The following is a 26,118-nucleotide window of genomic DNA, read 5'->3' on the forward strand; positions in this document are numbered from 1 at the left end:
AAGGCCGCATGCGCTGCCCCCGTCGCTGACTGTCTCTAAGTTTGCAGCGCTACGGCCGGCATGGATCGTTTGGGAAACTGAGTGAGCAGCAGGTTCAACCTGCTGCCGTGAGCGTTTGAATTTCTTCGTTGATTGTGGGACTTAGCCTTGTGCGAGCCCGTGTCTAACTGAATTTTGAGCAACGGAAACGTGCGCGACTACAGAACTCGCACTGAGGCCGGCTCACGGGGTCGCGCATGTTTGATCACCTGCTCAGCGCGTGTATCGAGAGGCAAACGCGGCGAGCGCTGAGATTCGGCGTATGGACGTCGAGGGCCTACACGCGAGGCCTCAGCCCAGCTCTCAGACGTGTCAGGCGGGGAGCAAGGTAGCTCCCGCGAGTGGAGATACGCAGACCAAAAACATCTGAGGTGGATCGATTAGATGTGTGGGCAGTCAAGCAATGGAGTGCAGAAGTACAATCTGCAAAGAAACGCTGCTAGATTTCCAGCCGCCAGCATGCAAAGGGCGACCACCAGGAAGGCAAACTTTCCCCCACGGCCTTCTGGACGCGGCTTTCTAGCCGATGTCGCCGCGGTGGCTTCCTTCCCAGGCTTGCGCGGATGCCTGAAGCAGTGAGATCGCGCGGAGCTCCAATGGGAGTCTTCCGCAGGAAGGGAAAACGTATCAAAATTGCATCGAATGCCACACAACTCGATTGCTGTTTTACCACTAGGGAAGGGGAAGACGACACCGCCATGTCTCCGACAGGCCGCGCTTGGGTGAACCACGGAGGACCAGAGCTAGTGAGTGCAATCACTTTGTTCCATCCCGAATAGCGCACACGCACAAAGAGCTGCAACGTAGCAAGAGTGTAACGGAACCGACAATACGGTATAGCGGTTTTCTAAAAAACTGTATGGAAATCTTCATTGCGATTTTTGTCTTGTTCATTTAACGTGAGGAATTGCCACCATGAGAATGAACCAGTTACCGACTATGCACACACAAAACATGGCGTATTTTCATACGGTCAGTGGCGGCAACCGAGTTATCAGGAACAATTCATTGCGCCAACGAGGAAAAAAAGGCACATCGCGTGACAACTTGCCAAGCGGCAGTTCAATACGTACGAAGACAAATTCACCATACGCTGGAATCGGTGAGTACATCTGCTTCGTTCTTGAGCGCATCAACACACCCTCCTCGTCCAAACTCTTTGTAGCCACACCTTCTCCAGCCCTCCTGGAAGGGCTGGAGAGTCACACGAAAAAGAGTCTCCCCCAGCCACACGTACACGGCCCAGTCAACAGGTGACTCGTGCGGCTACGCTTCACCGGCGCGATGCTGCCGGCCTCGTAGCCCTGCCTTCCTCAGTCCATTCTGGAGACTATCCCGCGCATACAGAGAGCGGGGTGGTATCCCGTTCCACACGACTGGACTGCGATCCGGGTCATAGTCGGGAAACAAGAAAAAAAGCGTCTTCACGGCGAGGAGAAGGACCAGTAGAAGACACAGCAGCGCGATAGGATTGCGGCGGCACGCCTTCCACACGGCAATGGATTGCGCTACCACGCCCATGTTTATAATCCGATCTTACCGTATCAGGGGTGGCGAGAGTCAGTCCACTACTTTTCGTTCGATAAACCGTCGTCGACCGGCGGCACCGACCGAGCGCTGCCTTCCAGCAGCGTGTCGGGAGAAACCCCGCGGCCTGAGCTCTAGCGTTGAAAAAAGATGCCCTGGTGATCCGTTGATCTTAATGAATCTTGTCTTGAACGACTTGCTCCACCCCAGAACGGCATGCAAGGCAAGCAGCCGTGAATAAAGTTTTCCGGGTCCCAGGGCGGCAGGACCCTCGAGGCACTGAGATTGAGTTCGATGTTTGAGCCCTCCACGAACGAGACGAAAGCTGGCGCGTCTACAAAAGATCCGCCACTGTTTTGAAACATGTACACTTCAAGAACAAGGGTTCCTTCCCCAAGCAAAATTGCGTTTGCTTCGATAGTGACTGATGACTTGCATCAGCTGCGCTGCTGACTAGGTAGGAATTCGCATGCCCGCGTGCGCACGTGACGGGGCCCTCCCTCTGCTCCGCGTCTCACGCGAACGCCCAGTGTGTCGTGTGTCGCAAACTTGGTAGGCTGCAGTAAACGACGTTACCCCAGCTCGCAAACAACTATTATGTGCTTGCAAGAAGGAAATGCGCCCACTGTTCTGACTTGGCTGCTGTTCTACTGCTGGCTGGCAATGGACTAGCCTGCGTGCCCGTTGAGCTCTACTACGCTAGACGCGTGTGCTGTCGACCAGCCTTTCGAGACCGCTGAAGCCTGACCAGCCTTTCGAGACCGCTGAAGCCTGACCAGCCTTTCGAGACCGCTGAAGCCTGACCAGAGAGGAATGTCACTCTAGGAAAGCACGTAGACTCGACCGACACACCAGCAGGTTGTGCTTCATTTCCTTCACAGTGTGCCTTGACACCGCTCATCAAAGTACACTGCTATGGCTGATTGCTTCGCCGTCGACGAAAGTCCTAGTACGGTGCTTTGCCGCGGGACTGCAGATGACTTCCATGTAAAAACGTGGCCTCTACCCAGGGTCAAGCCTCACCATCACGAGTTACGCACGAAGAACATCTGCCGACGTACGCAGGACAACGGACTGATGATTGGGTTCAGTCGCGATCCTCCAGTGGCGCACTTCCGTGCCCTCTCGCTAGCCCACCTCGCAAGATGTTTCGAGACAGCGTCCGGATCGAAGAGCTGGACCGCTGGACAGGAATGGCACCGTTGGAGCCTTCGCCCTAAGGCGAGAATAGCAGAGATGTGCGCTTTACCCCAAAATTCGCCGCGTGACCCTGACAAGGCCGCGGATCCGGGCGCCCCGGCCGAACAAGGGTCTTCTCCACGGACGGGGGATATGGCTGGGGCAAGTATAGCGCCTAGGAGCGAATGCGATGGTGAAACTGCCATCATATAGGGAAGCAAGCTCGCGGACATGTTGCGGTTGGTGCCGGCTGAACCCCCTGGGCACTTCGCTGCATGTGTCAGATATCCCCCCTCTGAGCTTTGTGTTCTGACTCGTCCTCGGCAATCAGGTCACGCCCCCCCCGGGGCACCTCTGCATCTCACAGAGCTCGTCGCAGCACCACAGCTCTGTCCAGTCGCAGAGGGCATACAACACCCTGGCATGAAGGATATTTCGTTTTCCGTCTTGCCCGTCAACTCCGGCTCTCTCGTGACTGTCTGCTGTGACCGGCGACACATGAACTGACAAGCTTGGGCCGAGTGCGGAAAGGTATATCATGCTGCATGTGCTCCGGATACACTGTGCGCGATTTTTCCTGGGGATTACGTGCATCGCGTTGAACTACTGGTTTGAATGTTTGAGGCCATTTTAGACCGAAGGGTGGCTAAGCGGAACTGCCCGTCGGTTGTGTCTTATGGAGTTTCCTGAAGTTGTCTAAACAGGCGCCGCTGCTACGGCATGCACCGTAGCCCGCACAGAGACCGTCCTACTGTATGCGTAGCAGCCAGCATAGGTACGTGTGATATTCGCCGATTTGTTATCTCCTCCGCTTCCCAGAGATTCCTCCCCCCATGCCCAAGTCGCAGTGCAAGAATGACTGCGAAACCTGGTCGACTCGACGCCCGAGACACGCATGAGCGGAAGGGCACGCATCCCTGACGCAGTTCTAACAAAGCCCGTTAGAAAACAGGTGATTCAACGCGACGCCAACGAGTGACGGCTACTTCTTCCCGATGAGGACACGCAGATCCCCGCTGGGAAAACGACCCCATCACCGCGCCGTTGCGGATGAGGGCCCGCCTGTAGTCCCCCACACTGTTGACGAGGTCACACCTCTGCGCCAGCGGCACCCCCCGAAAGAACCTAGTCTGATGGAACCGCCCTGTCGGGGCGTAGGCACTTCATATGGGACGAAGCAAAAGCTCGCTGGGACGGGCGCTGCCGCGAGGAGACTTCAGCCTAGCTGCTGCGGATCTCCGCGTCCAGCTGCTCCGTTCTCCCACCAAAGAGAAGCAATATCCCCACTTGGTGTTGGGGGGCAACCAGCCCGCTTTGCTATCTATGGGGGAAAGTGTCTTTCAAAGGGCCCTGCGCCCAAGCTCTACCCCACTGCGTCCTGGCTAAACCCCCTGCTGCCTCTCCGAAAAGGAGATCCAACCTACGACTCTAACGCAACTCTTACGACTGTAGTTCCATTCTACTTTAGTCCGCACAGACACGGGCAGGACGCAGCAGCGTCCTGTTCCAGTCGCCGCTTTAGTTGCGAACTTTGGCACGTGCTGGTCCGCAACGGAAGTTTTGCAGGAGCAGATGCTAGCGTCGTCATGTACCCGTCTGTTTGGCGAGGCGCGACGGGGCCAGCCGCTGCGTTCCATGCACAGACATCCCCGTGCGTTGCTGCGGACGCAGCCGGTCGGCGAGTTCTTTCTTAGGAACGTGCCGCAGAAGAGGGGGGTGAGGGGGACACAACGCCGACGTTTGCGTGGCGCGTGCAGTTCGTGGCTGCAGGAAACTCGGCTACACAACCCGCCACTCAGACACCTGTTCGCTTCCTCGCCGTATTGGAAGTGTCACAGCGCGGGTTTCGTCACATGCATCCGTGTGCACAGCCATCAGCCACCACGGGGCGCCGTCGAGCTGTTTCCACGCAGTCCCGACGAAGGAGCCTCCCGCGGTTTGCATTGGGCTGGCACGCTTGCACATAGACCAGCCCGGTCTGTTTCAACGGCCCAAATGCGCTCGCTCGCCTACAAACTCTTTTTCGGCCCGTCGCCTCCGCTCCGACACCTTGTTTCACATCGCGTGAAGCGAAAACTGCAGTTCGTGCAGTGCGCAAGGTGACAGCGGACTATCTGCTCGGGAGAGGCAAGGCGGCGCGCGGAGAATGCGGGGAGGTTCCGCCGGCGACATCGCAGCACTGGCGCTGCGCCGTTGTGCCTGAGCGCACTAGTCGATTTTTCCGCGGCGTTCCCTCCAGCGGTCCGTCTCCTTCTGCGGTAGGGGGGGAGGTTCAGCAGTATGCTTCGGCTTCCTCACTACAAAAGGTGCCCTTTTCATACGTGTTGTGGGTTGCATGCCCTAGGAGAGAATAACGGTTCACGCCATCTGGGTGTGAACCATGAATAACTCTCCTCGCCCCTCCTCACTGCTTGCTGCCGCCATCCAACGCGGCAGGCATCCTAGCCGGGTCCCCAGTACTTTTTTGTAGGGGCAAATCCCCATCTCGAGTCCCATGTGTTTTTTCCCGTCACGTTTTTCTCTTCCCCCTCGTCGGAGCACTGCTCGTCCGGTGTATCTCCCCGCGAAACAAGCTTTTCAGTTCTACAGTCTCCACACCATCGCGCGCAGCGCGATGCGAATCGACGGGGACACCTGTAGAGCCACGTAAACCCGTTGACACAGAGGGGCGAGTTATCCGCGAAGCCCCCTAGCAGGCCATCGCGCGAACTAGCAGGACAAGCTTTGGCAGACATCGAGGAAGCATCCCCGGTGCCCGAAGGTGTCTAGGCTTGGTTTTTCCCGACTTCTCAAGGCTCTGGCCTGGCGACCTGCGGATGAAGCAGAGAGCGGCCGCGGGAACCACGGGGCGGTGAGACTCGACGCGGCCGTTTTTGGTGATTTGGGTGCCACGTCTCTTCTTCCTCGTCTCCCCCGAGATCTCAGCAGGTGTCTCCTCTCCGACTGTGGGCTCTCTTAGGCGGTTCCGGGGGCCCCTTTGGCAAACTTCGCGGTGCCTCCCGGCGCTGTCGTCGATTTTGTGAGCGAGGATCTCCTTTTACGCCTGGCTGCCAGTCACCGCGCGCCGAGCCTCTCGATGCCGCGTGTCTTCTCTCGTCGACGCCTGACGTGAACCCTCGTCTCAAACCGAGAAGCGGGCTCAAGAGTTGGGCAGCACCGCGGATTTCCTCCCTGTGAAAGAAACCTAGACTCTCGTCTCCAAGTAGTTTGGAGCGCCACAGCGAATCTTCGAAGAAGCAAAGCCCTTCCTCAGAGATCTGCGCGCAGCCTCCTGCTGCGCGAAATCCGCCCGCGGCCGTCTGCGATTCAAGCGCCGCTGGGCGCCGGCCGAAATTTTCGACTCAGTCTCTCAGGCGACACCTGCTGGTAGCGGTCCGAGTCAGGAGACGAGTGCCTCTCGCACCCGACAGGTTATGACCGAGTCGTCCTCCGCCATCGCCGCGCTGTCCTTCTTTTTGAAGGCGTTTGCCGCGGTCGGGACGCGTGGTGAGGCACTTGTATCACCCTCCGCGCGTGCTGCTTCTCTACGTGTTTTCGTAACGCCCCCTTCTCCTCTCTCAAGCGACTTCTGAGACGCCTCGCGCCGTTACAGGCCCTGCGGCCGGTTGTCAGCCTTCGCGTCTGCGCCCAGTCCGACACTGCGTCAACGTCCTCTTCCGTGCCGACCCCCCCCTCCGCCTGCACCGGTGACTCTGGAGGAGGACTGACGCGCAGTCGAGGGCGGCGCGCTTGGCTTTGAATCGGTTGCTCGACTCAACGAGACGGGGAGGAGGGTTCTTGGATTTTCCGTTTTGCGCGCGAATCAGCTGGACTCCACGCTGGGTTTTACCAAAGAGGACGCCGACGAGGAGAGTCGCGTCGTCCAGTGGGCTTGTCTCTCACACACCCCCTCTGTATCGCGATCGTCGCCACAATGATGCACCTCACCGCGCCAAAGGCGAACTGCCTCTCCCCGGCGCCCACGCTCCCGATCGAGGCGGTCGCCTGCGGCCGCCGACCAGTGTGCGCCGACAGCGAGGCGGTGCTGAGCGAGAAGGCCGCGGCTGCCGTTCCGGCGGTGCGCGATGTGTTTGCGCACAACGGAGACGCTCGGGAGAAGGCGAGAGACGCCGACGGCGCCGGATGCCGCGGCGACGGCAAGCGCGGCTTCGACGACGTCGACGTCGACTACGGCTGCAAGGGCGACGACTGCTGCGACTCGTCCAGCAAACCGCACTTCTTCTCCCTCTGCACCAAATGTGCCAACGAAGGCAAGGTAAGCGCTCCGAGTGGAGGCAAGAATGAGGGAGACGTCCCCAAGTCGCCGCTCCAGCGAGAAGACTGGGACAGTGGAAACAAAGAACGCACGCTGGAGAGATCGCGCCTGCAGCGACGCACGCGCCAGAGGAGCGCGGCTGAGGGGCAGCTAGTGAAGACGTCACTGCGCGCGTTGACGTTAAGCACAGAGAGGCCAGATGTGCGTAGCCAGTCGGAATCCCCAGCCCGCGACGAACAACGCCAGGGGGACGAAAAGATTGAGGAACTGCACTCGAAATGGAGGCGCCGGAGAAGCTCGGGGGCAGGCGTTGGACACGCGCGCGCGCGCGTGTCGGCGCTGAACTCTAACCCCAGTCGGAGGTGACTCGCCCCTTACGGCTGTTACCGCTAGGGCTGTCGACTGCGTGATGCGCGGCAGAGCTCGTCGTCGGCCGCCGGACGCCAGCGGCGCGGCGTGTGGCGGCGGGTGCGTGACCTTAGGGGGGACTTGACAGGGCTTTAGCGGTGTGTCCCCCGCGAAGGTGTCTCAGTGCGAGCTGTATGTCTTGGCACACTCTCGGCGTCTCACTTTCAAATGAACGCCGGCGACGCGTCTGCAGCTCACTGCATGCACGGAAGTCGCGTCTTCGCTGTGTGCTGCAGGAGAAGTCTCAGCAAAACCGGCGCGAGCCAGTGCGCGGACTGATTATTCGAAGCGAGAGCTTCGTGAACGCGTCGGAGGCATCTCGCTGGGAAGTCGAGACGCAGTGCAACAGCCGCTCGGGCGGGGAGGGCGCCTCAGGTTCTCAGGCGGGGGACGGCCGCCCCGTCTCGCCGAGGCCCGACAAGCCTGTCTTCGACAGGTCCAAGATCGTTCACGAAGTGCTTCTCCAAGGTACACAGAAGAGACAGCTCGAGACACAGCGAGAGAGCCAGCTTGCACGGAATGGAAAAAGTGGCTAGCGGGAAGACGGGATTGCATTCTGGAGGAAGGGTCGTGACCTGCCACCTGGTCGCAACAGAGGCGTGGGCGGAGGGAATGCTTGCGGGAAAACAAGGCGGCACTACAGTGTGCAGATCGCGTCGTGGTCGTCTGAGCCCAGATAGGCGCTCCCGGCGAAAGTGTGTTGTGCCAAGGCACCAGGTAGCGCCTTTTTCCCAAGCGCGAGAGTCGCTAGTGGCGCGCCTCGTCCCGCACTTCCTTCCTCCTTCGTCTCAGTAAGGCGCGTGCTGTGATCTTTTGTTTCTGTCTACGTGCGACCAGACGGGCGACAAATCACAGACATCTACGACACGCCGAACGGCACGAATTTAGGGAAGGGCTCGTATGGCTCTGTGGTAAAGGCGAAAGACATCAAAACAGGGATTATGCGCGCGATCAAGGTCGTCTACAAGCCTCGCATCGACAATGTGACGCGGCTGAAACGGGAGATTCTCATCATGTAAGCCAACAACTCCCGCGCTGCTCCACCCTCTCGGCCAAGGCGCGCCCTAGCCGACCTGCAGACAGACGCATTCAGGCACGTGCTGGCGACTCCACATATTTACTCTTTTGTCTGCACTAACTGTGTATCTGTTCCAGTCGACCGTCTCAGCTATAAACGCGTTGCTGCTCCGTGAAGCCGCTTCGCACAGGCTGGCAGATGGTGGTGCCGGGGGGGGACTGGGAGCTGCCGGCGCATGCTCAGGAGTTCATCTTTGTTCGCACAGTTTCCTGTGTCTGCGCTTCTTGCACGCATGCGACCGCGCACGAGTGACGAATGACGCCTGCACGTTGTTTGCTTCTGCGTGGATCGACGACATGCTGGGCGCAGCAGCGCAGGGCGGCTTCTCAACTGCGTTTGAACTCTCACTTTGCCGCGGACGCCTTCGTTTGATTGGCGCTTCACAGGAAGCGCCTGGACCATCCGAACATCATCAAGCTGCTCGAGGTGTACGAGGACTCGAAGAACCTGTATTTGGTCATGGAGTTGTGCACCGGCGGAGAGCTGTTTGAGAGAATTATGAAGTCTGGGCATTTTTCTGAGCGCTATGCGGCCTCGCTCATGAAGCAGGTTTTTTCTGCGGCCTCCTACTGTCACTCGCAGAATGTCATCCACAGAGACCTGAAGCCAGAAAATCTCCTCTACGCAGACAGCTCCCCGCTTTCGGCCCTCAAAGTAATCGGTGAGCAACCGGCGGCGTTTCCTTCTTGCTCCGCCAAGAGCGACGCCTGCAGCGTCGTGCGTCTGATGGAGAGGGGCTCACGCCCTCGGTTTCACGTCGGCGAATAAGTCTCTTTGACAAGCTTTCTGGGTTTCTGATTTCGCGCAACGACGTTAGGGGCCGTTCGCACAAGCGGATACACAGAATACTGCTTAGCCCCTTACGTGACTTCTCGGTGCGTATCTAGGGTTTAGAGTTCCCGCGCCTTTTTTCTGGAGCGTCATCTGCATAACCCGGAACCCTGCCTCAGGAAGGCCGTGGCGGGGTGGCTGTGGAGGTCTGCCTGACTTGTGGGCCATTTTTCTTGCTTTTCATCGCATTCGCTGTCTTTCTCTGTCGGCGGCCGTGCGTTCAGATTGGGGTTTCGCAGCGCGCTGCGGAAAGAGCCACAAGTTCAGCAGCGTCGTCGGCACGCCTTACTACGTCGCACCGGAAGTTCTCTTCGGGAAATACGGAAGCGAGTGCGACATGTGGAGCGCGGGCGTGATTCTGTACATCCTGCTTTGCGGCTACCCGCCCTTCCGTAAGTGCGCTCCTCCGCTCTCCTAGCTTCCAACGCCCCACGCGTTGGTTGCGCGGTCTGGAGTCGATCGAACATCCACCGGCATGCGCACGGCTTCCGGCTGTTCCGCGGGGGCTTGGCCATAGCCCTCAAGGCGATGAGGCGACGAGCCCCGGGCCGCTCATCCGCCGACAGAAGTGTCGGCGGATGAGCACTCGACTCTGGGAAGTGTGCGAACCCTGAGCGCCCGCCGTGCTGCTGCTGCTGCGCGGTCTGTCTGCAGACGGGAAAGACAATCAAGAGATCCTGAAGAAAGTGCAGGTGGGCGAGTACAGCTTCGATCCGCGGCACTGGCGCCGAGTGTCTGACCACGCCAAGGACCTCGTGAAGCGCTGCCTCACCTACGTGCCGGGTAAGCGCATCACGGCGGCGGAGGCTCTGAGGCATCCGTGGATTCAGTGCTACACCGCCGGCGCGGGTCGACCCGAGCGCCCGATTCCTGCGCGCCTGGGAGGCGACCTGATTGAGCGCTTCAAGGCCTTCCAGCGCCTGCATAAGCTGAAGAAGATGGCAATCACGTGCGTCGCCTACCAGCTGAACGACGCCGACATCGGCATGCTGCATGACGCGTTCGCGGCACTCGACACCAACGCGGACGGCGTCCTGACCGTCGCGGAGATTCAGCAGGGCCTCAAGCAGTGCTGCGTGGCTGGGGACGAGATGAACGACATTCTGAAGGAAATGGACACGGACGGAAACGGCACGATCGACTACACCGAGTTCATCGCCGCCTCCATCGACCATAAGATATACGAGCAAGAGTCTGCTTGCCAGGCCGCCTTCAAGGTCTTTGACCTTGACGGAGATGGAAAAATCACTGTGTAAGCTTTCCAGCCGCTTAGGCGATTCGGCTGCAGGCTCGATCGAACTCGCCACAGGATGACACACACACATAGACCCCAAGCCGGGTGAAGCTCGTCAAGCGAGCAGGGGGAAGGATGAATGGAGCGGAGAGAGCAGAAGAGGGCGCTCTCGCCTCGGACCGGGACAGGCGCTGTGCGGTGCCTGCGCCCGTGCAAAGCCTAGGAGGGGGGTGAGACTCTTTTCTGTCTGCGCGAGCCTCCTCAGCATCCTTGCGTGCGGCGGTGATTGATGGTGTCTTCGCAGGGACGAGCTTCAAAAAGTCCTCGAGACGCGCTGCGTCCAGGAGGCTTTCAGCAAAGAAGTCGTGGCAGAAATGCTAAAAGAGGTGAGACAGCAACGATACCGAATGGACTACGGGGCAGAGAGAGGAGAAGAGTGGCAGTTAGTACTGAACGCGCAACCTTCGTTCCAGGCGCACTGACGAGAGTTGCGCTATGCGGCCGGTGGCGTGACCTGACTTGGTGTGTGGATAGAGGCTCTCTCGATGCCTGTTAAGTTCTTTGAAGCTCGTTCTGTGTGGTTCGGGGCGTCTCTCGTGGTGGGGTACACGTCTTGGCTCAAATGAGCGGCTGACGGCAAAGTGGCCTGTTGAGAGCGGGGGTGACACCAGAAGCTGTTTGTTGTGGTTTTTCTTTCAGGGCGATTCCAACAACGACGGATGCATCGACTTCGATGAGTTCATGCGAATGATGCGGGGGAGGCAAAGAAAGGCCTCTGAGACTGCGTCGCCGCTTGCGCGCGCGCGCGCCCTGCTGTATCGCCGATACGAGAATTGAGCCGTCTCTGCCTGCATGACGCGGCAGAGTTTTTCGTACGCAACTCACGTCGGCTTCACTGCGTTGCCTGTCATCCATTATCTAGTATGCGATTTGCAGACGAGCTGAGACCATTTCAAAAAGCTTTCCCCCGAAAGGTGTCATTCCGCTGGGGGCAGCGTCTTGGCTGGTGACGAGACTGGGAGCTGTGGCGAGGTGCTGTATCTGCGCTATCGATTGATTCGTAGCCCGTACTGGATCATCGCAGCTCTTGTTGACTCCTTTCTTTCTTCGCCGAGGGATTTCGTGTGTGTGTGTGTGGCAAGAATGGAATAATGTTCTGGCCTGCGTGCAGCCAGGATACAATGAACAAGACTGGTGCTTTGCTTTTTTTCCGTGCGGAGTGTCGCCTGCGTCGTGTAATCGCACACCAGGCGCGACGAGTTCATGCCATGAGGAATTGAAACAGAGGAGATGGGAGATGGCGGAAGTAGCGAGCGAACGGTTAGGCGACCGGCGGGGCGGTGCTGCGGATCCATCGAAACAATCCAGGCGAGCGGAATCTGCGCGTCGAGAGGGACGTGTGGATCCGCGCATGCGTCGGCCGCTGCGTGGGTAATGTGATCCCTCCCAGGTTGGCAGGCGAGTCCGCATGCATGCTTTCGTGGCAGGTCAATGGCTCGTAGTTGTCAGCGAAAAAGCCGATTTACCGTGCAGGTTTCTGTACCGCCCTCCTCACCCAGGCCGCCTCGGCGATCCGTAGAGGATGCATCATTTTCCGGAAGGTTCCGTTTCGACTGAAAAGTGTTCAACGGTCTTTCCCTACCTGCTCACCAGGCCCGCATATTTCAGTTCAGGGGGCAGCTAAACAGGAAGATGTGCCAAACTCGACGAAGGAGAAGCCGTTTTTTACTCTCGAGGCGCATACCACCGCAATGATGTTTTATATTTTGATTCGTGAAAGATAAGGCTGCTCAGGTGTGAGCAGGTTCCCCAAAGCCCAGCCAGCATAGCAGGCAGAAGAAGCGTGTGTAATTTCGTATTTCAGTTCGTTGCTTGGTTGCGACCGGGCTTCTGTATGTGCTGGCATGGCTGCGGCGCAGCGGCGTGGATCGTCGTCTGTGGAAGTGCGAGGCTCCAAAAACTTCGCAGGTGAAGCAGGGCTCGGTGCCTGCCCCGGCTTCGAGGATCTCACCAAAGAGTCAAGGATAGTGGCTCGGGGTGTTGCCCTTTTTCATCTTGCGTGCTTGGGCTTCGGGCGTTTTTTAGTGGAACAACAAGCGGACAGCTTTCGGGGCTGGGTTTTCGTAGTTGCTTCATCCCGGTAATGGTAAAGTCATAACAGTGAACAGTGTATTGGTCGCGTCGCAGGGTTTCTCTGGGAGGGACTTCCCCAGAGAGGCAGGCGATCAGCACTGCAGGACGTGTGCCCCGTTTAAGCGAATCGGAGACAGGAAGTAAACAGTGGTCATAACCCCTGAAACAATGCGAACTGATCTTCGTCGTTCTCCCGGAATTTCTGGCTGGAACGTGTTGCTCGTGCTAGTGTGTCGTCTCAGAAATGCGTGGCCTTGTGGTTCGCACGAGTCGTCCGTAGCGGAGATGGAGACCGCAGTTGGACAAGGGGAAAGGGAATGCGTGTGAGGACCCTACACGCGCAAAAGAATGTGTGTCCGTAGATAGGCGTGGGTGGTTGTTCTTGCTCGGCAAGAACTACTGGGAATGCGGGCATGCAACGCAACTGCTGCATGCGACGATGCGCCTACACACACGGCATGACGATCTTCGGTGCTTGCGCCAAGGCAGGGACCAAAGAGAGTGATGCGCACTCTTTCAGTAAGTTTCCGCTGCGCTTGTTGTCTCGCGGAAACGGCGGCAAGGAAGCAGGCGGAAGGTGTTGATCCTGACAGCCCGAAATTTCGGAGTTCAGGCGAAGCCTCTTCCCTCCGAAAGTTGAAAAGTCAACACCGCTGTTTTGTCGGCTCGTGAACAAACTTCATACTACTCGCATTCGTTATTCATTGCTTTGTTTTCCAGAGTGTCCCTCGACCCGACAAGATAGAAAAGACCTGAATCCGGAAGCCTTTTCGTTGCGCCTGATACGCTTGCGTACATGTGCGCGCGGTCTTCAGTGCCTCCTTCCATTTCCGTTCGTGTTCTTCAGCAGAGTCACTGTCTAATGCTGCTGACTTCACCGACTCCTTCGTTATTGCGTCCTCCGTTGTCTTCAATTCTGGCGTGTCTACAGACACGACGCACGTCTGACTCATGGCGCGACGGCGCCTACGCAGGAGGGGAGAGACAGCCAGAGCCTCGAAAGTGTCTGCAACACTGCGGCAAATCTGCCGCTGCTGTGCGCGCGATCCACCAAAGACAGGGGCTGGGGAGTTTCCAAGCAGAGTAGCCCACTCCACAGAATACGTACGTACCCCCCTTTGGTAGCCAGTTGACAGCGGACATGCACAACATGCAGAAAGTGAGAACGAATGAGACGAGCAAGCTTACCGCGACCCCGGCTTTCCGCGATAACTGTCGTGAAAATGCCACTGATTGTTGTTCTATGCGAGGCGGTCCTGCGCAAACCGACATTAGATGAACGCCTGCCCGCTCCCCCTGAGCAGCGACCGGTTGCTCAGCGCCACAACTCACGTCTGGGTTTTCTCACTTCAGTGAGAGAGGCTGCGCCGCATTCCACGGCTCAGTTGACGCATCCATTCAAAACAGCGCAAGCCTGTAGTTTCAGCTGGGTGTTTCATCTCAACAATAAGATCACATGAGTGCAGGACATCCAAACATGGTCGCGACAACCGGGCACCTTGTGTTCACATGAACGTGATACCGATCTGGAAGCTTCCGCGCCTCTCATATCGAACCACAGACACTAGAAAGTAGCTTTCGCACTTCCGTACTGAGTTTGGGGATTGCTCATTCCCCAGTTTTCTGCCCTCAGACACATGATGAGCCGTCTAAACCGCGCCAGCTGTCTCAGTGCGTGAACCGTGACTCTAGTTCCTGTTTGCCGCACACCTCGCGAGACGGGCTGGGAGACGGGAAAAATCGCGGCGGGCGTGGCGCGGAAAACCGCGATTCGCGAGTTTCGGCTGGTTGAGGCGAAGCCAGACATAAAACGCCGTGTCCCCCGGCACGGACAGACATCTCGTGCCTTCCTCCGTGGTTTCCTATCACTGGGGAACTCCTTTCTGGTGCATAACTTTCGATGCGGAGCGATTTGCACGCCACCGCAGAGTTTCGTGTCCGCGTCTCCCGCGGCGATGCTCATTCGCACTCGACGCTCTGCCAGCGAGACGGCCCGTTGAGGCACATGGTTTCGAATCTGTTTTCGCCGTTGTGTCCAGCGATCCACAGAGAGACGTCTCGCATTCACTTCATACAGACTCCAGTTTTCAGCCACTTCTCATGCGGTGTGTTCGTGTCGCCGCTCCCCTTGAACCGTCGGCGCGCCAGCTACGGCAAACGCGCGATTTTTCCGCCGAGGTTCCATCACGTAGCTTGCCGGTCGCCGCGTCTAGTTCCATGCCAACGCGCCGGCTTGTAGATACCGACTCATAGCGGGCATCTGCGAAACGATTCGAAACGTGGCAGCGTGACTTCCCTCCCGCCTGACTGCAGTAGTGACGCGGAGCTGTCTCGTCGGTTGCCGCCCCACCGCAAGCCTTTTGGGATTCTTTTCCCAACTAAACGCCCCCGTTTTTGACACTCTTCGTCCTCGTCCTTGCTCTTCGCAGGCCTTCCTGCCTTCTGCTTTGGGCTGAAACCTTCTAGATCGGCATTTTCTCTTTCCGCTGCGTGGCTGCCGTGGGAGCGCTCGGGGAGTCTAAAAAACAGACTCCCTCAGCCCTGCTCGCCACTCGGTCGCCTCCTCCATCCAAGAGAATTTTTTTCCAGCGGCACTTGGCTCTTCGACTGAAGGAATTTCGAGCACCCGCTTGGAGATGCGCGCGGCTGGCTGGGAGTGATCTCATCTCTTGCGACAGAGCCGCTAGGCGGTTTAACTCCTTGTTTCCTCGATCTCCGCGATTCCTCCCCTCTGAGCTACCTGCATCTTGACTGGCGGCACCTCGTTTCTCTCTGGGGTTCGAAATCGATGCTGACGGCTGCCGTCCACGCCCCGCGCCCACCCCTTTCGGGCTGCAGCTGCGCATCTCCGCCTGAGCTTCTCTCCTCGCCCGTGAAGCATTTGGCTTTCACACAGACCAACTTCTCACGCATTCAGCTCCGGTGTCGTCGCAGGGAGGTTTCTGTCTTTCTTCTTGTCGCTCGCTCCCTTCTGCGTCCTGCAGTCTTCCTCTTGCTTCTCCCCGACCCTAGGCCGCTGGGATGCGCTGACTTGCGTCGAAGGCATCCGTTTTGCAGACTCTAGTTGCCCGGAGCCCCTCTCCAAATCTCCCGACAGATGCGCGGCGTGAGCCAAAAACGCGGACGCTGAGTTCTCGGTGGCTGGCAGACCCTCGGCACTCGCATGCCCTCGCAGACGATGGATGCCTCCATCGCCCCGCCTTTTTTTTGCGGACTCTTTTTCGTCCTCCAACACGCTGCGGCGCCTCCCGCCGAGACGAAGGTGAAAGGGCGAAAGCCAGCAGCTGCAATCGCTGCGAGGCGGCCCGCTGCCCGGCCTTCGACGCTTTCGCGTTGTCCTGCTTCCTCCTCTTATTGCCTGAGTTCTGCTTTTCCAGCTTCCTCCGCGGCAGCCGCGCACAGGTCTCACGCTTTTTCGCAACATGGAGGCGCAGGCGTCTCCCAGATTCATCCTTCTCGGGCGCATCCTCCGCCCGCTCGTCGTGTCGCTCTTCCTCCTCTCCTACCTCTTCTTCTTCCACGGCATCCTATACCCCATAGTGGATATCAAAGGTGAGCGCTGGAAAGCAACAGGCGCTTTCCGTTTCCGTAAAAAACTGACGGGACTCACGCGTTTACAAGCACGCATCCATACACATCTGTATATCCATATCTATCTATGTCTATCTACATCTGCATATATCTCTCTATTCATCTACTTATCTACATACATACGTATATCTACGTCTGTATATACATCTGTATCTGCATCTGTATACGTGCATGTACGGTGGGTTTATCGGCTGGCGCTGTCGCGGCGGGCGTCTCTCGCGCCTGCGCGTGGCCGCTGGACTGCATGCGTGGAGCCTCGCCATCCGCCCCCTGCAGACTGTTGCGCTAGTTTGTGCAAGCGCGTTATCTTTGCTTTCTTTCGCGCTTTCTCATGCGCGGTGTGCAGCGGGGAGCTTCGCCATTCCGGGGTCAGGCATTGTAGACCAGCGCATGACGATGCCTGAGACGCTGCAGAACTTGTGGGCGGACAGGGAAATTCTCCCAGTCGCACTGATCTTCACGTTCTCTCTCTTCGTGCCCTGCCTCAAGCTCCTCCTCTTCTGCCTGGCGGTCGTCTTCGCGCCGCCCTCGCTGCAGAAGGAGGCAGGCGAACCCGCGGAGGCAGAGAAGGTGAGCACGGTCGCTGGTCACCCGCGCGACTGCGAGGAGGAACTGGACGCGGGCGGAGACGAAGAAGTTCTTAGGCGACGCAGACGCTTGCGGGCGGCCTCGGCAGCAGCGACAGGAGACACCAGGCGCCTGTGGGGCGGAGAGCGCGAGGCACGCGCGACGCAGGCGACGCAGGACGGCGTGCACACGACGGCCTCTCCGCCCCGCTGCGCTGCACCGAGTCGCGCATGCAGCAGGGGCGTGGAGAGCGAAGGTCTCTCCCGCGCAAGCTCCTGTGCGGACATGTCCCTCGGCTGCCCCCCTGAGGACGCGTTTTTCTCCCTGCGTCCGACTTCTTTTTCGTCGCAGAGCGAGGCGGAGAGGAGGGGAGAGGCGGAGGCGCGGGAGCGGCGCGGCTGGTGTCTGGGGGGGGGGGACTGAGTGTCCCGCGTCGACGCGCACTGTGGTTTCACATTATGGGGTGTCTGCGCTTCATATCCAAGTACCAGCTGGTTGACGTCTACGTCGTCATTTTCATGGTCGTCTTCCTGCACTTTGCGCTCCTCCGGGCCACGCCGCTGCCCTCCGCCTTCTCCTTCCTCGCCTACTGCCTCCTCTCGATCTTCGCGACTGAGTCCCTCTACTTTGTCTTCACGGCATTCCCGCGAGACACAGCGAGCCGCAGCGCGTCACCCGTGCCAACGGCGTCTCTGCCGCCTCCTCCTCAGTCGCCGTCGTCGTTGGCCTCTCGTCTTCCGCCGCGACCGCTGCAGGCTCCCTGGACTGCCCGGGCGTCGGGGTATCGCCCGCCGGCGCCGACAGTTCCAGTGGCGGCCGCGGCGCGAGCTGGGGAGACTTTCGGCGACCGCCGCGGGCCGCCAGCGAAGGCGCCAGAGCGAGCCGAGGAGGCGTGCCGAGTGGGAGCCGTTCCCGCGGGCGAGCTAGGAGACGACCGCAAGAGCGAGGGGGAGACAGAGGGGACGCCTGTCTCGGCGCTTCAACCGACGGTCTCCGGAGCGCCGTCGGGGTGCTGCAGCCACAGGCGCTATCGGCCGTTCTCTGCTCCAGTTTCCGCCGCGCCGGTGGGCGTCGCTCGTCGGCAGCAGGCCGCGACGTCGCTGCATGCCGGCGGATTCTGGGCGAGTGACGACGCGACTTCCGTAGAGTTAGGAGACGCGTCTCCAGCGTGTCTCGCATGTTCGCGCCCCACCACGCGCCTGTCGGTGGGCTGCGGTTCTGCGCGGCCTTCCTGCCGCCCCAGCTGCGAGCCGGCGAAGCTCGGCGTCGGCGAATGCTTTTTTCGGTCGTTCTTCCTGCTTTTTTTCACGTTAATTGCTGGCGTCAGCGCCCGGCTCGCGTGGGATCTGCCGCTGCTGCATGTGTCGGTCTCCGTCGGCGAAGAAAAGGAAATCGGCCTCGATAGCAAGGTGCTGTCGTTCGCGCAGCTCGTTGAGGAATCCTGGTGTCTGGGCGTTGCTCTCCCGGCGATGGTCGTCCTCGTCTTCTTCCCTCTCGTCTGCGCGTTTGTTCACCTCCTCGCCGCGGCCCTGGCGATGTTCCTTCTGCTTCTCTTGCGGCTCCTCGTCGGACCCAACACGGACGCAACTCTCGCCGGCGGCGCAGAGGGAGACCTGGAGATGCGGGCGGCGCGAGGACCGGCATCCCGAAGAAGCCGAGGGACGCGGCGCTCGCCGCTCTTGCGGCTGTGCTGCCGATCCCAGTCGCTGCCTCTGTTTTTGAAAAGCTGCATCTCCTCTCTCCTCGCGGTCGTTCACCTGCTGACCGACTGGGCGATGGCAGACGTCTTCGCAATTGGGCTCCTGACTGCGTACTTCACGTTCAACGCCGTCCACGTCCTCGCGGCCAGCATTCCCTCTGTCTCTGCGCCGTCGCCCGCGGCCGCGAGCCTCTTGTCTGCGCCTCCAGCCGCCTCCTGTCTCCTTCCCGCGGGCCTCTCGGCTCTGTTGAACTCACTCGCAGACGCGTTTGCGCCGCGATCCGGATTCTGGGCCTCCATGGTCTTCGGCGCCGCGGCCTGCCAGCTGCATCAGCTCCTGCCCTCCCGCGCACGCGTCGAAAAGCTCCTCGCCGCAGCGGAGCCCGCCGCGCGAACGCCGCGAGGAGGTGGCCGGCATCCTGAAGTGGAGGCGCAGCATGCTCAGATGTTTTCGCTGAGGGCGGGGGGAGACTCCGCGGTCGTGTCCCACGTCAACGCAGGCCCCCGTGCCTCCTATTCCTCCTCTGCGCCCTCAGTCTGCGTCGCGCTGCCTCCCCCCGCCGCCCCGACAGAGCGCGAGGAAGCGGAAGGCGCAGCGACTACAGGCCGACTGCTCCCATTCCGCGGCGGAGGGCTGTGCAGGCGAAGAAGGCAGGGACAAAGGTGCGAAGCGCGCGGTCTCGCCTCATTCGGGGAAAAGCGGTCGCAGCTCTCGCGGCTTTCGACACCGCTGCTGGGGGTACATACGCCTGCGGCTGCGCCGGAGCACCTGCGGTTCTTCAGCTCCCTCTCTGCATCCACCTCCGCCGTTTTTCCGCGCGACATGTCGGCGCATTCTTCCTTCGTGGCGGCTGCTGCCAGCGGCGAGGAGCTGCTTTGTTTTTTTCCAGCGCGGCGACAAGGCGAAGGCCCGCAGAGCCTCGGTGCAGCGGACGTCCGGTCTGCGAGCGAATGCGACGGCGGTGCATGCGTCGCGCAACAGGGGGGGCTGCAGACAGCTCAGCTGGAGGCGAGCGTTTCAGAGGAGAGTGTTTCGGCTACGTCTTTTAGGAGAGAACGCAGCGATGGTGCACGCAAGGCGCCGCGCGGCAGACGAGACGACGGGGCCAAACCCAGCAGGAGGGGAGGCGTTGAAAACGCCGCTCTGGGAGAGAGTCCCTCCGCTTTCTCCCAGGACAAGGATCGCGTCTCTGAAGAGAAGAAAGACAGCTCAGGAGCCTCTGCTGATTCCCCAGTTGAGCGGCCTCTCTGTGACTGCGCATTGCCTCATGAGGCGCACGAGAGGGACTACGGAAGCGCGTCTCTTTTCCAGTCGCTTGACGAGGTGGTGGGGACTGTGCCGCTGCTCGCTCCGCCTTTTCTGAGGACTCCATCCGACGACACAAGACGGCTGGCGCTCGTCAGAGATCCGCTGAGTGGCTCGCGGAAGCCACAGGTGGATGAAAACCGGCTGTCGACAGAGAAGAGAAGGAAACCCACTCATTGGCGGTATCTCACTTTGCAGGTCCTCACGCGCTTGACGGCGGTGGTCGCTCTCTTGGCTGCGCTGTTTCTGTGGCCCATTGAGAAACCCAGGATCCTCGACCTCGAAATTATCGTGAGCAGACATCGATATGTCACACTTTCACGGATGCTTTGAGAGTCGCTTTCTTCCGTGTATATCTAGCCATGTATGGCGGTGACGCCTGGATGCATATATACCTGTATATATGTATTTATACATACAACTATAGGGATATGAATGTGTCTGCGCGCTCGAGCGTAGTCGAAGAGACACCGGGACACAGCTGTGCTGGGCGACATGCACGCCGTAGAGGGGCATTTCAGCAGGTGCGTTGCCTCAGCGTGTCTGCTTTGCCTCGTGTGTGTGAGTGCATGAATACGCGTCTGCGCCGGAGGTGAAATCGGTGCGGGCGAAAAAAATGGGAGCCCACGCAGGCGCCCACGCTGCGCAGTCCTCAGCGGCTTGGTTTCTGTCTTCCATGTGAAAATGCCATCAGTCAGATCATCCACACCATATCTACGTACCGCTGTATATACGGTTTGTACTTGTGCCCTCTGAATGTTCGGTTTTTTGGATTTCTTGTAACAGTCTGTGGCTACCGCAGGTGGATTCACAGTGCGGCTCCATTGCTGGCGAATTTTCACCCTCACCTCGCTTCGCGTTCTCTTTTGCGTGTTGTTTTCAGAACGACAAAGTGGGCAAGTACTACCCAGTCATCTCCCGAGGGGTGAAGCCCCTCATTCCCGCGACGGTAGGAAACTGCACGGCGACGGGGCCAGATCTCCCACCAGAGCCTTGCGCCGGACACGACATCCTGTACCACTTTCGAAATTTTTACTACGAAGCCACGGCGCGATGGATCACGGGCGTCAACACAACTGAGATAGAGTATATTCGGCTGAGCAACCGGCAAGCGGAACCGACAGCGCTTTGCGGGGCCCGGGAAGACGCTGAAGAGAGGCCTGCACGGCTGCGACAAGGAGGCTGGGTTACCGGCGGTGAAGACGAAACCTGGTGAGTGTGAGCTGTGCAAACCGCAGACTGCCCAAAAGGCTGCGCCGCCGCACGCGAGAGCAACTGCCGAGGACGCGGAACGCGCAAGGACGCAGGTGCTCTCTATTTTTTCCCGTTTGCATTTGTCGCTGTGCGTGCTTGGCGACTGTATGGTCACTGGATGCCGTCTGCTGTGTTCCGCATTCGCCGCAGGCTGACTGTCGACATCGGCGGCCGCATATCGGAGTTGAATTTGTCTCTACGGATCGGTCAGTGCATGACGCCTGATGCGTGGAAGGCGCCGACGTGCGACACGCTGTGGGACAACACAACGAGTTGCTGCGGAAAGAATATCACGTTTTCAGCGCAGCTGGAGGCGCGGTGTACAGACACCCCGCCGACGTATTTTTCGGCGTTCAACGTCACGGACTTTCACGTCTCTCCGCTCAAAGTCAACGAATCGGTGCTTGGCCTGTTCAACGTGACGGTAGCCAATATCACGAAAGGTGTCGAGCGCGAAATCAAGGCTCAGATCCAGTCCTTTCTCTCGCCGGAGAACCGCTTCATTCCCTGGGACGAAGACACAAAGCTGTCCCTCCAAGAGCTCGCCAATCACCTCGTCGCGGTCAACGCACCCGCCGGCTTCCACTGCCGGGCTCCGCCCAACGCGCAGAATCCACTTTCAGGAACGGGGGAGATACGTCTGGGGTGCGCAAACGTAAACCGAATTCGCGAAGAACTTTGAGGCGGCGCGTAGCACGGATCTGCGAATGCTCTGGTGGCGGACAGCAGGCGCGGCAGCAGCCCTTCTGCTGATGCTGCTTGCGAGTCTGTTTGTAACGCCGCTTGTGGCTGCGTTACTCTTCGTTCGTCTTTTCCGTTCACAAACTGTGAAGGACGACTATACGCGGGGGACTATGCTGTGAGCATCACTAATGCCTCCGGATGGCTCTTAGGTGTGATTCAGTAGTTGTGCTGCGTGATCTAGGAATTATACGCCGTCCACAGGACTTGCGGGCCAGCATTGAATTCTCAGAGCTCTGTGAATCCATATCGAGTTCGTGCCACCAGCTGCACCTGTTTTTTCCTTTATCTTGGCGAGTTCTGGCTGTCGAGACGTATCCCGGGCTGTGGCGTGGGCTGCTTGTGTGCAGCATGAGCCCGCGGCCCGCGTGGCGCTCTCCGGGACGCACGGAGAGGCATTCCAACTGTCTACCGTGCTTGATTAACTTCGCAGGTTGTCATTTCACGCGGGTTTCGCGTTTCGTTACCAAGGGTTTTTGGTCAGGTAGCGTATGCTCAAAAAGGCGTGCCTTTTTTCCGTGTCCGCTTGCATATGCTCCGGTAAGTTCTTTTCTCGCCGTGCAGTTCCGGCATTCTCTCCATCAGATGGCTGCTTTACATGCTGTGCCGTTGACGATTTCTGTACAGAGTCCACGTCTCCGTGATTCTGTTGCCTGTCCATTTTTGGCTGTTTTTTGATGTAACGGTCTTTGCGGGGAGACTGAGGAGAGGTGTGCGTGGCATGAATCGTTCGTTGCTTCCTCGATCAGGCAACTTCTCTTGTTCTCCGGTGACACACGGCAGTGTCGGGTTGCTTCAAGGCTGCGCAAAGAGTGGTTCGACGCTAGAGAGATAGGGGTCTTTCGTAGAATGCAGCAGAAATGTGGGAAACAACTATGTAGGGATAGGACAGAGGATTATGAAAGCGTCGGATGAACTGAAGAAGGAGTGTCTACGCTTTCCACTCCCAATCGTCACGGCAGGAAACGTTTGAGGAGTTGCTGTCGTCGCAGCGCCTAGCACTTTTGCGAGACACGATAGCGTATCTCGACCCTCTTTTCTAGCAGATTCCAGCACGAGTTTGCAGCATACACGCCCTCAGTCTGAAGTGGTGAGGCAAGTCATGCAGGAGTTGACAGCGCATTGCGCCAATGGGAGTGTCAGCACGTATGAAGAATCCGCATCTTTTGCGATAAGTCGCACGCTGCCTGGCTCAGACTGTGTAGAATCTGCCGTGCCTACCTGCTGCGTGACTGACTAGACTACTATGACAAGGTGCTGGCGTCTTGTTCCTCCCATACGGCACCTACGGCACCTGACCTCCGGTGTGGAGTACCTCAAGCGCAGCTCCCTCTGAAGTTGTTATGGCCGCCTCAGTTGCATCATTGTCTGTCGAGAATACGAGATTTGTTAATTCAGACATGGCCCCGGAGAACGGGAGCTTGGGTCTTTCACAAATCAGCCATCGCTGAGTCGCTCAGGTCAACACATACGCGCACGTTCTGCGATGGAACCGCCACCACACTGGGGATACGGACACACAATCTCCTAGACATAAACGACATTTTGTCGATTCGCACGGTTGCTTGCCTTTTGCTCACATCTTGCAGCGTTCAGGTGAAAAATATCTGGTTATTTGTTGGGCAGCCGAACTTGCAGGTGGCCGATGTTCCTTTCGAGTTCAGCTGACTCCCATCTCTCGTTTCCGGAGTCCGTGTCTCCACGCATGGAGCGGTACATGCATTGCTGAAAATTGACACAAGGAAACAACATGTCGACGCGCCACGCCTCAGCCAGGCAATCGAGGTGGTGCAGTTGTTCTCCGCACCAGGAAGACTCCTCGTATGCCAACCCAGCCAGAAAATATAAAGCAACCGGGGGAAATCGTGTCAAGCAATGTCGAGATGTTTCCTAATAGTTATGGCGGGCCCCGCCACCTAACTAGGTGAGACTAAGTTTGGATGCCGAAAGGCAGTGGTGCTGCAGGACAGCTATCACTTAGGCACGGGCGAAACGCCGCTTAAAGCCAGTCTAAGAAAACAATGTCGGTTAATGCAGCACCTTTTGAGATGATGATCGCGTGAACACGCCGAAACAAGTTGTTCCTTGCTCGCGACTCGCTGATCCAAGATACCAGATCACCTCAGGTTCATCATACACTGAGGAAGAGCTGCCGCTAAGCCCTGAACTGCCCGAGTAGGTCGCCGCTCACCTCATAGTTGGCGCGGGTTGTCAAGCACTTGTCCTCACCGCCCTGAGTCCAGTACTTCTCGCCGAGCTTTTGCGTGCGCTCCAGCTGGATCCCCACGCAATTTCCGTGCATAGACAGCTCCATTTCACAGGGTTTCGGTGGCCCCTGCGCACAGAGACACACGCGGGGGCAAGCGAATCATAGGGGTTGCAATACGGAAACCGAACATCTGGGTGCAGGGTATTACAGAAGACTGCTAGCTCTACGACTGGCATCCACCACATAGACAAAACACAGGACACAGGTAACAGTGCTCCTGGAAGAGCGCGAATATGCAGTGAGTGGCTTCCAGAGGCAATGACCACTTGACGATCCGGTGTTCCATCCCCCGAAACTCCGCTTGACGGAAATCAGACGAAACCTGCCGGCTTACTGAAAACTGGGCCATGCTCAGTGCAACTTTATCCCCGTCCAGGCCGTCCTTCTTTCTCTGTTGCATGCATTTCTGTTACGATGGCAACACACACCTGCGCAGCACTGTTGCGTGGCCAGCTGCGACACCCGCGCAACTCTGACGTAGACTGCACTATCGAGTACGCCGGTGAAGTGAAATTGGACTTTCACTGCTAACGGCACGAAACGCCTGACGCAAATGGTCACAGTCCCTTGTATCGACGTGAAAGTGGATACTCGCTAGGTGTGGCTTACCATGTACAGGGACCGCGCGGTTTTACACGGATCAGCGCCATCTGTGCTTCCAGGCGCGTAGGGTGTGCCAAATTTAACGTGCTGCTCCAGAAAAACCTTTGCGCAGCTTACGTGACCCTGTAGCTCCTCCCTGCAGTTGTGACTGAAGAAGCGTTCAGCCTCCATTCTGATGTCGCACAACTGACGTTCGCCGACAACACTTTCACGCGACTTTTAGCAATACAGAGGTATCGACTGGAGGACCACGGTTGTAGAGACGAAGAACGAGCGGGAGGCGACGCTAACTCTATGTCGAATGGATTCTCTTGCCAGAGTAGCTCGCAAAACAATCCTCCAGCGAATACGCTAAATTTCGACCAGCTGACACTCTGTAAGGGAGGCAGTTACCATGGGAGACAACCAATGCCATGCACACATAGCACGTAGTTGAGAATTGACACGAGCGAACTCCGTTCCCAACGCGACTGTCTCAGGTGAGAATTCACGTCGCCAGTACCCTATATACCGGTCGACTCAGCACACATAACCAACAACACGAATGCCGTGACTTCACCGAAAAGGAAGGCTCGCAAGAGTGGAACGGAGTGGATTGCTCCAAAAAGCCGTCTACAATCATTTATGGATTGTGTGCCTTCCATCGGAGCCGAGTTAGAAACTTTGCTCGACGGCAAAAAAGCAGCGGACGTAAATGACGTCTCAAACTTCCGCTGCCGCGCGCCTTTGTCTACGACGTTTGGCTATCCCCCTTGATACCGGAAACCGACGCAGATTCGCGCTTGACACGTATTTCCGGTAAGTCCAAGCCGAGTGATTCTCGGGCGAGCTTACCTTTTCTCTGAGTACAACGGTCAGAGGGTGCGTAGAACATGGCTGCGATACGATACTGGAAAGAGTCAGCCCGAACCGGGGGAGCGCGCGACAGACGACCTGGCAGCCAGCTTTCCTAACGTTCCACGTTGGCTCCGCTGAGCGTCTACTATTCCACTTTTTTGCCGGCAGCAGAACGGGGGCTTATCTTTGCTGGAGGCAGTGCCCTTACGGCAGGTCACGACGCCTGTAAGTAGTGTCCGTTAGCTGTACGGGCTTATCTGGCTGCCTTGTCTCGCAAGAAAAGCAGGCGATGTGACCCAGAGACTTCTGTCGGGGCTCCTCTTTTCTTCTTGGCACCACGCGTAAGAGTCGGCGCAGAGTGTAACGAGCGCGAATGATGCGCACCGTGGCTCTAGTTCAAGCCGAATACGGCCGCTATACCTGAGAAATTGCAGGCTTGAATACTGATCGGTGCGTCGCCACTGTCGTCACAGGCGGAGTGACCAAGCTCCTCAAAAAGATGCACTGGGTTAGACGGGTATCTCAAGTTCACCCTGAGCAGTTCACCCCGCATACATCAGCGGCGAA

General features: G+C 58.4%; 4 protein-coding genes across 4 annotated transcripts; 3 read left to right on the forward strand and 1 right to left on the reverse strand.

The window, feature by feature from the left end:
* Nucleotides 1–6,658: 6,658 nt before the first annotated feature.
* BESB_061720 (calcium-dependent protein kinase CDPK5) lies at nucleotides 6,659–11,388 on the forward strand (the record flags this gene model as incomplete). Its single annotated transcript, XM_029364586.1, has 8 exons — nucleotides 6,659–7,000; nucleotides 7,645–7,876; nucleotides 8,246–8,423; nucleotides 8,873–9,147; nucleotides 9,542–9,709; nucleotides 9,972–10,569; nucleotides 10,856–10,937; nucleotides 11,251–11,388. The coding sequence occupies 8 exons, from the start codon at nucleotides 6,659–6,661 to the stop codon at nucleotides 11,386–11,388; spliced, it is 2,013 nt and encodes a 670-aa protein (XP_029219294.1).
* Nucleotides 11,389–16,106: 4,718 nt separating this feature from the next.
* On the forward strand, nucleotides 16,107–17,265 carry BESB_061730 (uncharacterized protein; the record flags this gene model as incomplete). The annotated part of the gene is made up of 2 exons (XM_029364587.1): nucleotides 16,107–16,236; nucleotides 16,622–17,265. 2 exons carry the CDS (start codon nucleotides 16,107–16,109, stop codon nucleotides 17,263–17,265), a joined length of 774 nt encoding a protein of 257 aa, XP_029219295.1.
* A 35-nt stretch (nucleotides 17,266–17,300) lies between these two features.
* On the forward strand, nucleotides 17,301–21,783 carry BESB_061740 (uncharacterized protein; the record flags this gene model as incomplete). Its single annotated transcript, XM_029364588.1, has 3 exons — nucleotides 17,301–20,138; nucleotides 20,731–21,059; nucleotides 21,252–21,783. 3 exons carry the CDS (start codon nucleotides 17,301–17,303, stop codon nucleotides 21,781–21,783), a joined length of 3,699 nt encoding a protein of 1,232 aa, XP_029219296.1.
* A 1,670-nt stretch (nucleotides 21,784–23,453) lies between these two features.
* Nucleotides 23,454–24,885, reverse strand: BESB_061750 (uncharacterized protein; the record flags this gene model as incomplete). Its single annotated transcript, XM_029364589.1, has 4 exons — nucleotides 23,454–23,567; nucleotides 24,034–24,177; nucleotides 24,446–24,517; nucleotides 24,721–24,885. 4 exons carry the CDS (start codon nucleotides 24,883–24,885, stop codon nucleotides 23,454–23,456), a joined length of 495 nt encoding a protein of 164 aa, XP_029219297.1.
* Nucleotides 24,886–26,118: the final 1,233 nt, after the last annotated feature.

Source organism: Besnoitia besnoiti, chromosome V, assembly GCF_002563875.1.
Source record: "Besnoitia besnoiti strain Bb-Ger1 chromosome V, whole genome shotgun sequence".
In the NCBI taxonomy this organism is placed as follows: Eukaryota; Apicomplexa; class Conoidasida; order Eucoccidiorida; family Sarcocystidae; genus Besnoitia; species Besnoitia besnoiti.